Below are 13335 nucleotides of genomic sequence, written 5' to 3' on the forward strand. Positions count from 1 at the left end.
CGTGCTGTGGAACGAGATCTGCATACATGTTTTGAGCTGGGATTGTTGGTTGTGCACAAGATGGTATGAAGTCTTGGTGCACATTCGGAATGTTGGTGACAGTGTAAAAATTGTTCCACAAACACCCTTTGCTGATTGGTGTGTGAGTGGGTTCCACCCTATATTACCAACTACTACTGTTACGTACCAATTATACGCGATTGTTGAGCATTCGCATCTAACTGCTTTGTTTGACAAAACATCTTCACATCACTGGAACATCTGTTCCGATCCACATCGTTGCGTGCATCCCAGCTATTCGGGAAAAAGTTATCAACAGAAGGATATGGGACGGTTGCTGCGTGTCGTCACTGGTGGAAGAAGTAAGCATTCCACGTTGTGCAGAACGTTTTGGTGAAATTCGCTGTGCAGATTCCAGCAGTGCACTTGTGTCAACCATTACTATCAATCTTAAATTATACCGTAATGTTGCCTAGTCTTACGTTAAGCAGCCACCATGGAAACATTTATAAAGTGCCACCTAGATGTTTGTGTCCTCTCGAATCCTTCTTTGTGAGTGGTGGTTAAAATTTTCGTAAATTTTTCGAGATCCAGCGGTGAACCTCTGGCTACGTTTCTTGTATTCTGAAAGACCAACATGGTGAATACAGTCCCGGTGGCACACCATGTGTGTTCCTCACGCAACTGAAGCATATTCCGACAAGAAACCTAACTTATTCATGCAGGCACTCCAATGGGGTCGTAACAACTATGGACTGTTTACGACAAGTACTCAATTGCAAACCAATTTGGTATTCACGGGAGACTAAAGTGAATCCCTCGTTTATGATGTTCTCCAACTGTTGCTCTCAGCCCGCTTCATGTCTCAGTTCGTACGATATACGAAATATCGCAGTATATTTTCATGAAGGAAACTACTTACCAGATTGCTGAAAATTTCTCGACAGCCTGCGACCGGTTTCGCTTTTCTTGAGGCTCATTAGGTAGGCGAAGTCCCCGAGTTTCCGTCAACCTTATTTTCTACTTGAACTCAAATTGGAGTGATTTGGACAAATATACCCATTCGCAAATCAATTTTCATGGGAGACGAAAACTCGGGAACTGAGCTTACCTGATGATCCCCAAGAAGAGCGAAACAAGTCGTGGGCTGTCGAAGAATTTTCAGCGAACTTGTGAGTAGTTTTCTTTATGGACTGTTTACCTTGGTAACCCTTAAACCACAGTTTTGGCTATTTTCACTAAGGAAATTGATTCAGATTTTTTAATTTTTTACTAGGATTAGTGTTTGATCACCTTCCGTATCGATTTCATGACGGAATAATATTTTCCCAATCAGCATAGGTTTACTGATTACGATTACCAGTTTCCCACGTATGTTTCTATGACAATATTCTAGGGAAAAGTATTTTGTTTACCTACCACATAGTGGAACTGAACTGGAATTGGACTTCTCAATACTAGAGTTGACAAACTGGGCAGTGTTCATGGATTTTGCAGCACAAACAGCACGAACCAGGACATACGAAGGTTTAATTGTATACACTAACCGTAGGGCTGTTGAAGCTCTTCGACAGCGCGCGACTATTTTCACCATTCTTAAGGTTCATCAGATAGGCGCACTCCCCGAGTTTTCGTCAGCCTTATGTTCCACTTGAGCCAAAAATGCACCAATTTCGACCTGTGCACTCATCTGGATACCAATTTGATGTCGACGGAGACTTATCTGGAACCCAGCTGAATTTCTTTTTTATGATATTCTTAATCATTCAACTGATTAAAACCGAAATTCTCCACCCTTCTGACCATAATGTATACTATATCAGCATTATCAAACTGAATGGCCGTAGCTGAGTCCGGAAATGGATGTGAGGCATTCTGGAAAAGTTTTATTAATTGATGGGAACGCGGTGTCTCGCAACTCGCCTTGGTGTAGTGGTTTCTAAAACTAAAAGAGTTTTGTCCCTCTTTACTAGAATAGTGGTTAACATGGCACTTGAGTGCATTTCTTTTCGGAAATTTACGGTCCTAGATAATGCATATCCCAGTAACCACCCGATTTGGTGCTCCAACAGTGTGAAGAAAGTGGACGGACTCCCAAAACGATTAGACTAGGTTTCCTTCAATCTGAAACCATCGATACGAGTTCCAGTCGAATGTCATATCACCACACTATCAAAGTAAAAAGACTGGGTATGTCACTCCGAACAAGGTTTGAGAACAGCCACTAAACATTACAGAAATTCCGATATTTTGTTTGGGGCACTTGTAACATTGTGAGAATTTTAAAACCTAATTACTGTTAGCAGATTGTGCTGAGCGTTGCTTAATCAAAAAGATCTGTCGGTATTTGTATTCCCTCATCACAGTTTCAGTATTGATGTGCAAGTGTAGTGGCGTGACTCCTGAGATAATGTGAACAAGATTTATCGGAACAACCAGTGATTATTAAGGGTTGAGAAATGTGGATTCAAAATCCATTTGTAGCAACTCTGAGTAAACGACATGAGAAAATAATACCTCGTTGGTTTCTTTGTTTTTGGGACAAGCTGAACGCCGAACCCGGAGATTAAATTACTCCCACTCAGTCAACCCTAATGAAAAAGTCCCAGCTGAACGATTGACCAATTATGAAAAGCATGGTACCCATGTGCTTGTTTGTTTTCAGGGTCTATAAACCCGACAGTGACACGGAGTGAGCATTCAGGAAGGGGTTGAATCAAAACTGGCCAGAAGCACATTTGTCTTCAGTTTTTCCTTGCTAACAGCTGACTCGCCAAATCATCTATGATTTAACGATCACGCTCCTTTCATGTTTCGTTCGTACTTCATCTCCCTATCTTCCATCTTTCAGTTTTGACTCATCGGGTAATTGTCAGCCTATAATAATCTCAGAAATCGCCGGCTGCTAGCAGAGTAACCCGTCATTCGTAGTAGGGCCACATATACACTATGAAGTGATCAGCAACATAAATTCAGTGTTCAAACTCTGGTGCTTGCCTACCATACAGCCATAACTTACTTGAAAGCCTTATTTTTTTAAAGAGAATAAAAGTGGACGGGGAACGGATTAAGTGATACCCTACCACAGTCATTCTGACATGCCTTCAGACAATCAGTCAGACATCATGGATGGAAAATGAAAGCAGAAGTCTATCTGAAAATAAGTCCGTCCATTATTTTGTCTCCGCGGAGGAATTCATGCTATCAAAATATTCAGTCTCTAATCCGCAAATGTTTATAAAATCTTGTGAATGGATACACTGAGGCGACCGTTTTTGTCTGATTTCTGGTTTTTATTCTGACGCTGGATCAGCAAATATCCAGAACATATTTGCGGTCGATGGTGTACCAGATAAAATCGAAATATTTGGAACCTCACAGTCATTGTCAGATTTCTCCTGGACAGTTAGGTTCAGGTTAGTTAGAATAGTTAAAAAATCTCTCGTACAGAAGAAGATATTAGCCAGCTACTTGGGTGAGGAAAAAGCTCTGCAACCGAATTTTTCAGTTCGTTGAGTAAACCAAGAGTTTTAACGATGGAATACTATTTTTCTGACAAATGCCTAAGTGGACTAGGAAGGTGACCCCAGCATCGGTTTTTTTGGATTTCCTTATTGTCAGTTCACCTTGTGCCATGGAATTATCATTGGTTTGAGGAATCCAGATATGCTCATTCAGTAGATGTGCCACCGTTGGGAAAAGTTTTACCACGTTTGTGCGGTATTTCACCTCACTTGCACAGCAGAGTGCTACAGTCACGTCTTGAAAATAGAACTGATCATGATATGCCATCGAAACCTGTGCGTGTTCACTTGACGCGATCCGCTTTCAGTACCAAATACACAGGAATGGTTATACTTGGATCTACTTCAGCGAAGGCTAGAAGAAGGGGATATTCTTGGGTGGCTACTTCATGGGAGTGGACTAAACTCAGTACGTTCGAACTCATCAACCTGGGTTTGGTTTCATGCACTTTTGACGGTCTGATGATGGAATACATGTCTATAAGGCATAAATTTGGGTGTATGATATGATATTTATCTCCAAGTCTGCAATTTCTGTGATGCTTCGGTTTATCGGTGACTGTGCTTGCACCCGTTCTTATTTTTGTTTCTCAAGGTTGACATTTCGCCACATTTCAGCGCATGTTCTACAAGCATGCCAAAAAGATTGGTGTCCAGCATATTTTGAACAAAGTTCATTCTCCTCATTTTCAGCTTTCTCCAGGTGCTGCGTGACTTTCCTGGCAACTTGGTTTGTCGGTTCGCTGTATTATTTCTACAAATGCCATCCATGTTTTTGGAGGACGCAAACTACAGAAGCTTTGACTCCAGAAAATGCACCCCTCATATTTGTGGGCGGCCATGAAAGTTCAGGTGAGTTTTTAGTGGCGTCTAGTATTTGTACACACTTTATTAGAAATCGAAAGCAATTGAGGACAGGCACGAAAAACGATAGCCCGTGCCATGTTTATCGAAATGGTGCTGAAGCTTAGAAACTACAGTTGAAGTCTAAACAGACACCCAACCGGCAACACGGCCAGCCAACCAAACAACTAATCAGAGGAAACAAATAAGTAGACAACAGAAAATAAGAGACAACAGAAAAACTGCCAATTGCTGCACGGTATGTGAGTCTGCAGTCTACGGAAAATGGAAACGACCGTTGTTAAAAACTACTTTTCTCATATTGTGATGGCGTTACTCTTGCTTACTACAATCGGCATTATAATCAAGCAATATAACTGATGGCGATGGTCGGATCATTTGTCTAATTGGACCTTAATCATTCATAGTTGAAAAGCCACTGAATTGCAGTTTAGCTAGGACCTATAGGGTAAGCTTTGCTTTGCTGCTTGCGTTCAGTTGGGACTTGGTGCTGTCCTGTTCAGTTGCCGCGGAAGAGTTGGAAAACAAAATGTCCGAAAACCTACCAGTTGCCACCAACGTTGACTGCAACACCACGTGACCGCTAACAGTAAGTGCGCGCATTACGAATAACAACTTGCGTCACGTAGGGCCTCCTGAAGTATAGCAGAACGGGCTGGAGTGTGTACTTGGTCGACTCTAAATGGTCAGTGTGCGACGCTGATGTCTCTGGATTAAAGATGGTGTGGTTTTCTAAATTTCAGCATGAAACCCTGCAAAAATGGGGAAATACTCCCTATGGCCGTAGGGAATCAGTTTCAACCAGACCAAACAATAGAATGACTGTGTAAGATTAAGGTAGATTATGTCGCAGTTAAATTAACTCGGTGGCGTCACACCTATTCTAGTATAAAGACATTTATGCTGATATTGCATTTCTGTCATCTTGGCAGAACAACAGCATGACCTGTTATAAAACGGCTTACAGCATAGAATCTCATCTGTAAATGCGTGGAAGACAGCGTGTATTTGTGTGCTGTTCGTGAACAAATCTCCTAAGTTTGTGGCGTGCGCTATCAGTTTCACTGATTTTTTTCTTTTAAACGAAATTCATGTCATCTTCGTCGCTTCGGCGCGTGAAAAAGTCACCACTGGAATAACCAGCTTGTGGCGGTTAGGAAATCATAGCGACGTCGCTTTTTGACCCTTAGATTCCGGCTCCCATAGAGTTGTGACGCAGAACTCATAAGGCATTGAATTTTTCACTCACTATTTGGGAACGTGGGCTGGTTTTCGACCGTGGTGAGACAGGTTAGTTTTAACCTACTAATGAGTTTAATAACTCAGTGTAGTATAAACTGGCCGTTGCTATAGTAATCCTCTTTATTGCCAGAGGTATATGTGCCTGGCCGAAAGGTCAGTGGTGCGAAGCTACCATCTGAGGGATCAAGGCTGAACACCTTCGAGTCTGAGTCCCGTGCAGGTGTGCAACGGTACATTCTGTGTCTGTTAGATGGCAAGGATTAATTAGGTTCTTCTTTTGACGTTTCGCCCAGACTGTGTCTGGCCTGGCCCACTGATTCTGGTGTAATGCCACAGCAATTACGGAAACCATATACCGGAACTAGGTTTGCGGTGGACGACAAGATGTCTAGCTGTAGAACGAGCATGAGTTAACAGTGAAGGAATGGCATTTTACGGATTTTCGGAAGTGCATCTAGGATGCAACAGTCAATCGGGAAGCCTTAGTTCCCGCTATCATCTCAAAATACGCATCATTTATTCCCAAAATCCCAAAAGATCATGGGAATCGCTTAGTTTTCTTCTTACCCCTTATTCAGTCAGTTGTTAAAATGCAACCGCACTTTGCTCAGGTCAAATTTCATGGAAGTACGCGGTGATCTGAAGTCCCACATCGGTTTATCTGTGATTCCAACTTCAGTGGCCAATAGAAACGTTGCCACCATAAATCAGAGACAGACAACCTGTCTAGTTTAGTGGAGGCTTTTTGTAGCCATCACCAGAAAACGACCAGTGACATCATGTTAACTTGAAACAGGTGATACTACGTTGCTGTTGTTATGTTATACTGTGACCTTCCTGGTCAGTTTATCATAGCAGCCGAAAATATCGTAAAAACCCAGTAGCCATCATTCTCGAACAGGAGCCGTGTGCAAAATTATTTTTTCATCGGTCCCCGCGTCAGTTAAAGCGGCACGCCGTAGTTTTCCAGCTTACCAGACAACCAGTACTTCAGAACGCAATGCAACCAAGTTAGTTTCACACTGACTTCGGCGGAGGAGTCCAGATTTCTCGTTAGTTCTAACCTTCGACTACAGTTTTACGAGGATAGGGCAAGCCTTCTTAGTAAAATGACTAAAGAATACGGAGATCGATCGATCGATCGATCGAGGAAAGTCATTGGAAAAAGGATGGGGAATTCACGTTAAGACGATTAGATCCAGCCCGACTGACTACAAACTGACGATGCTTCCTTGTGGGGAATGCTGAACAGGAGCAGTTTCCTTTATGAAAATATAACACCATATCTCGAATATTGTATCCACTGAAGCGTGAGGCGGCATTTGTGCAGCGCATTCAGTTGACGAATATCATGATCGAGAGTCTCTCGTGAAAACCAAGTTGATATGCAAATGAGTGTATTTTGTGATTGCTATGCAACATACATTTGGAGTCAGATGTTGTACTTGTAATCAGTTACCGTCTAATTTTCAACCTGATCCAGGCACAGGTTTGCTGCGTGTTCTTCTGGATGTTCACCCGCTTATCCGTTGTGGAGCGGAGCCGATGGTCACATTGGATCTATTGGGAGCAAGACATGGAATGAAACGCGCCATCATCAATCGTGCAATCGAGGCTGGGATTTATCCAGAGGCCTACGACCAGGCTGTGGCAGCATTTATACTCAAAGTGATTGAGAAGATGGGTCCTCCAGCTCCATATCTCTGTCACAAGCAGCCAACAACTTTCTTGTACGCAAAATACCTTGGGTTTCTGTTTCCGAAAGCCAAGTTTGTTCACATATTACGTGATGGCCGCGCTGTGGTTTCATCTTTGATCGAGTAAGCAAAGCAGGCTTTGTAATTATTCACACAGAAAAGATTTTACTGACCAATGCACTAACCTGACCAATGCGGAGTAACTGAGGATAGTTTGCAGCACTGGCTTTCTTACAATTTTCAGGAGAAACAAAGTTATTTTATCTGTATACTGACAATGATCTCGGATTCTACAAGATTTTGAGTTTTATGGCCACATTCTGGTGAGAATAAAATATTTGGGGGCGGAACGAATTGAACACACTTAGGCAATAAATACTGATTGAGGGACTATAGCATTTAACTACCCTGGATAACCAAGGAATCTTAGATAGAGGAACTTTCGACCGAATCAAACAGAACAGTAGCCTGAAGTCATCAACCTCGTTTGCTGTTGACAAACACCACAGAAAGAGATACAAAGGAAGAGAGAACAGACTTATATGTCTGCTTTCTTATACATACGTAATGTACAAAACGATTTCCATTCACTCAGTTAGTTTTCGATTCCTAGGATGGTTTCCAAAATATACTTATAATAACGTAACTGTAATGGCTTGTTAACTATCTGTTGTTTTCGAGAGGAAATCACGAATATAGTGCGAAATAAATATGGGACGGTCTTTTCTGTTAGCTAAGTCAAACCGAGAATATTAGATAATAAGAGAGAAGTGTCTCATTTTCAGTCACGCCACTAACAGTTCCAGTCAGAAAAGATGAATCCCAACGTATCTAAGAATCTTGACATGGAAACACTCGTGTAAATACCAACAACTGAGGAGAGGACAAATAATGGTAAACGTTCTTCAAGCGCGGTGAGCGCCAACACAGTCAAGACTCGCACATCAGGTGAGTCCCGTCATACTGGGTCTGGTGTGAGATTAAATGGCAAAAATGTACACTCAGCGCCATGTACCACGCATAAAAGTGGTGTAAGTATGCAGAGAGCCCACAATGGTAAGCAAACAAAAGTCACTGACTCTACCTAAGGAAGTCCCAGTCAAATACCAGCCTTGGGAAACTAAGGAAAGCAGATCCTTCGGTGGGGGATGATCACTGGTTAGTGAACCAAAAAGTCGATTGCGCGTGGGACTGAGATTAGGGCGGGGGAATATTCTTCAGCACCATACTTCTGCTTCTTCTTATTCCACACAGTTACTATGCGTCCAATGCTTACATCTATCGCAGTTGCTCGGCGCTTCCGAACAGCGATTAGGTCAGGCCTGATGAGACCCATTGAAGTAGGTGCTCTCAACTCCTCAAAGACGGTGTATCGCAGGCGATAAAGACGTTTGGCGAGTTTCCTTGCAACCCGATTATGACGAAACATCTGGAANTTCTTATTCCACACAGTTACTATGCGTCCAATGCTTACATCTATCGCAGTTGCTCGGCGCTTCCGAACAGCGATTAGGTCAGGCCTGATGAGACCCATTGAAGTAGGTGCTCTCAACTCCTCAAAGACGGTGTATCGCAGGCGATAAAGACGTTTGGCGAGTTTCCTTGCAACCCGATTATGACGAACACATCTGGAATCATGCGTGATTCAGCAGGACTGTAAAACCTGCACCGAACTCTCCGGGTGGCCACAGTTTCCACGACGTAAGATCGTCTGGCCACTGTAACCATGCCGATGGCCTCTAACTCTCATTCTTGGCACGCTGCATCGGGACTAGATACCGCGGATAAACATCCGAGAAAACACCTGTTCTGAAAAGACAAGCCATCGATTCGAAAATAGTGAAGCGACCAACCCTCGTAAACTGCAGCCGTCAAAGCTGTTGTGCAGACTATCGCCCCAGGCAGTCACCGACACTTCCTTGGTGTTTATGCATGCACCATGGACTCGGATCGGAAGGTTGGGATCCTGAACAATCTAGCCAAATTTTGAGTCATTGATCACACAGCGTAGTGCTCGGCACTGGGTGTAATAGCACTCCCAGCTGCATCGGGATTGCTGCACTCAGACTTGGGATACCAAGTCCCCATGTTGTTTACTGTCGTGGATAGAGCTGATCGGGGTGTCCTTTGGTAGACGTGGCCAGCCACGAATAATTTGCCTGAGGTAGTCGTCCATCATTTTGAGCGTGTTTGTGTGGACTTGGCCGAGCACGAGCGAATATGTCAATCTCGGTATCAAGCAGCTGATTGTGATCTCCATTCATTGATGCGGCTTCATCGGGGCACGCGTCACCTCACCGAGCAGTTTGAGCAGCTAAATGTCGGTGGTTGAAGACTCCTTTTCCCTTGAAAGTAAAGGGATGCCCAAATATGCTACGGTGTCTGTCGGACCCAGAGGAGTGACGAGTTCCTCGGCGAAGCGAAACGGTTCAACCGAATTTGCTGTCGCCCGATGTTTCCTGTCTCCACAAATCACCACTACTTTCGTCTTTCGGACGTTTTTCTTCACGCCAGCCCTTCCCAACTCGACCATCAGCTTCACCCTTTCCTTTAATGCAAGCCTGACTTCCTGCACACACGGCCCAGTCGTCAACGAAGGCAAAACCATCCACTAAGGTGTCATGGAACTGGTATCCTTGTTGCGGTATCGACAATCCAAGAACCTCACCCATTGCAATAATTAACAATAATGGGGTGAGTGGATCTCCTTGCCTCACGCCTCTGTGGCAGTGAACCTCGGAATTGGGGAAAGTGCTGCAGCATTCTCACAGGACTGCGCGATTTATCAAACTAGAGGTGACAATGGCTCGAAACGCCTAGGCAGATCTGACGATTGTGTCATGCGAAACCAAGTCAAACGCTTTCGAGATATCAACAAACGCCAAGCTGAAGTTAGAAGCAGTCACTGAAGAATGATGAAGCAGGGCATGTAACAGCAACGTAGTTTCCAAGCAACCGTCTTGATGTAGCGATGCAAACTGGAGTAATGGCAGTTGCAGTCTACGGTTCCAGTGATCAGCAAACACTTTAGGAAAGCATTGGATAAGAATGGATATCGGTCTCAGTTGGTCCGGTGAAGTCGGACTTTGCACCTTTGGAACTAGGGCAATACGAGAAAAACACATATGTGGAGGACTATCTTCAGATAACAAGAATAAATTGAACTTCCAGCGAAGCATCCTGAGCATGAGCTTGTCGAGGACTGGGACGGATCCACTAAACAGATCGTACGGCCAAATTCCTCTCCTGTAATTGGCTCAATCAGACTCCATTCGGATGGTACTGCTATGTGACTTGGCCAGCTACCCACGTGTTTTTGCTGCTGAGAGCACCTTTTTCCAATAATGCTCCGGCTTCATTTACCTTCCATGACCCATCAAGCACAGCAGACGCTGCACCTTTCCGTCTTTGGTGGTATAGGGCCTGGATGGCGGTGTAGTTGGCTCGGCGGATCTGCTTCCGGTCGACGGGCACCCAATAGGTTGGCTGACGATGGCGTCGGGATAAAGTTTTCCAGATGTGCGGAAATGTCTTGGAGGCGTGGAGATCCAGAAGCGACAGGAATTGCTCCGGTGTCACGATGCCAGACTGCAAACCTCAGGCAAGTGCCAGAAGGTCAACACTAGCAACCGAACTGTCAGCATGGGAATCCAAGAATGACGGGGCACAATTCACGGTTTGTTTAAACCAGACGCTATAGTCATCGGCTTCTGACCAGTAGGCCGTTATTTGACCGATGGTTTGGTCAGGGTCACCAGATGATGATCCGTCCTTTTTTACTTGCCGGTTTTGTACTCGTAAAGTGACTTTGACGCTGATAGCCGATCAAGCAGGAAAATACTGCTCCAATCTCACGAAAAGCGCGGTTTGCGTATCACAAAACGGATAACTATTTTTAGCCAGGCGTAAGAGTGATTGTCACCCTTGGTGGGACCAGCGGACACCAGAATTCTTCATTCGGCTAAGCTTATCTGCATTGTGCTGGGTGGAGTGTGCGTGCCGGCGATATTAACTCAGACCAATCTTCGTCGGAAAAAGGGGAGAGCAATCAGCACAGGTCAATTGGGTGACCATGTTCGCACCACCGCTTTGGTTGTTGTGATCTCCATGGTGGGCTACCAAGCCATCTTTTGATTTGCAGCACAGGCCACATTCCTCACACTTGAGCCCCATGAGCTCTCTTGTGTACTGGCTGGAACTGGTGGGAGGCGCCAGATGAGTCGTATTGTACATTGTCGAAAGTAACCAGCACATTGAAACTAAACAGGGTGGTTAGTACTGTCTGGAGTTACTGAACCCTTAGCTCACCCAGAGTGACGTCCGGGCTACCCAGCCGGCACTACGAATAAGTTGTTCAGCGCACCGCCTTACTTACTTACTTACTTATTATCATTTATTTTTGAAGAGCATGGTCACAAACATAAAAAGTGAATGCAAGCTATGAATGCGAAAGAGTAACAAGAGAATATGGGAGAGAAGAGAGAAATTACTTACTTACTTACTTACTTACTTACTTACTTACTTACTTACTTACTTACTTACTTACTTACTTACTTACTTACTTACTTACTTACTTACTTACTTACTTACTTACTTACTTACTTACTTACTTACTTACTTACTTACTTACTTACTTACTTACTTACTTACTTACTTACTTACTTACTTACTTACTTACTTACTTACTTGCTTGCTTGCTTGCTTGCTTACCGCCATGAAGAGACTGGACCTCACTTGCTGGAAAAGTCCGCATGTAGTTTCACTTTATTCGATCGACTGGTCCTCGGGAGACCTATGTTAGTGAAATTACCAGGAACGAAAATGGTTCTTTTGGTATCCAGCAAAGCAAAACGTTTGGACCGATGGACACATTACTTCGAGCAGCAATTAATTTGGCCACCTGCAAACTCTAATCCGAACTACCGGCCTTCAACACTAAAGTGGACTGTGAATATGGAGCCGCCTTTAACCTCAGAAGTGTCCTTATGTATATCTGCGTTTAAGCATCATCGTGCTCCTGAACCTGTGGACCTTCCACCTTCTTTGTTCAAGGATGGCGTTTATTTTCAGCCAGTGCCTGTCTAGTCCCCGTTTTTTAGCCGGCAGATGCTCGTTTCTCCGAAAACTTAATTTGTCGAATACATTTCTTCTCAAACATGTTGCCTCTGACTGCATGTATGCTCATACCAGAGTTGGATTTTTTAATTCAATCTCATCTCCCTTCCTAACTTTTAGCGGGTACTTCAGTTTTAAAGTTGTAGCCCTACAGTTTCAGACATGGGCCCAGATAGGTTTGTTCAGAAATCGGCTGCTGTACGGTTCTGATTCTCTACGCCATTTGAGAAAGCGTTGAATGAATACGTGAAGGATAATTATATGGTATTTGTGCGTGCAGCGTGTAATCGAAGCACAAACTCTGCTTTTCGTTACGAGTGGGTATACTACAAATGCAGCAGGCGATCTGATTTCCGAATATAATGAATGTGCCCATAGCGGTGATTCCTCGGAAAAGCAGGTCTTCGGGTCCGAAGACACATGGTTCTGCGTCCGTCTAAGTAATTGAGGATCTTGATCACTTGCACAAATCATCCATACAGAGAATTTTCAAAGAAACCCATTAGACATAGGTACTCTTAAATTTGAAAGAGCAACCTTGAAAACACCGCCGTTTTCGAGAAGTCGATTCCATTTGGTGAATACCGGATAGGCTGTCTAGCCTATTTGAATCTATCTGGGAGGTAGAGACCACCCATACAACTGAAGTGACCATTTTCAGAAAAAGTACCTCCAGTCAATCTAGTAACCACCGAGGTGTTAGTTTGACTCCTTAACTCCCTCCACTTCAGGAGTGCGTTCGCTTCTATCGATCGGTCAGTGCTGTTAACTACAATTGCTCAACAGGTTATGCCCCTATAGCGTATTCCTCTATTCATTTATACCTCTAGGCCTATGATATTGCATGGTTAACTCTCCCACAAAAAGCGGTGTCCGACAAGGGGTTCACTCTT

General features: G+C 43.9%; 2 protein-coding genes across 2 annotated transcripts in view; one reads left to right on the top strand and one right to left on the bottom strand.

Moving 5' to 3' along the window:
- Positions 1-204: 204 nt before the first annotated feature.
- The window catches only part of T265_02302 (hypothetical protein), a gene marked incomplete at both ends in the record, with an annotated part of 31621 nt that continues 18490 nt past the window's right edge, over positions 205-13335 (top strand). The window contains 3 exons of the mRNA XM_009166506.1: positions 205-362; positions 4218-4376; positions 7044-7454. Coding sequence (XP_009164770.1) covers positions 4338-4376; positions 7044-7454 — 450 coding nt within the window. The remainder of the gene's footprint in view (positions 363-4217; positions 4377-7043; positions 7455-13335) is intronic.
- The window catches only part of T265_02303 (hypothetical protein), a gene marked incomplete at both ends in the record, with an annotated part of 62124 nt that continues 59492 nt past the window's right edge, over positions 10704-13335 (bottom strand). Inside the window, one exon of the mRNA XM_009166507.1 lies at positions 10704-10915. Coding sequence (XP_009164771.1) covers positions 10704-10915 — 212 coding nt within the window. The remainder of the gene's footprint in view (positions 10916-13335) is intronic.

Source organism: Opisthorchis viverrini (assembly GCF_000715545.1).
Source record: "Opisthorchis viverrini unplaced genomic scaffold opera_v5_26, whole genome shotgun sequence".
Lineage (NCBI taxonomy): Eukaryota > Metazoa > Platyhelminthes > Trematoda > Opisthorchiida > Opisthorchiidae > Opisthorchis > Opisthorchis viverrini.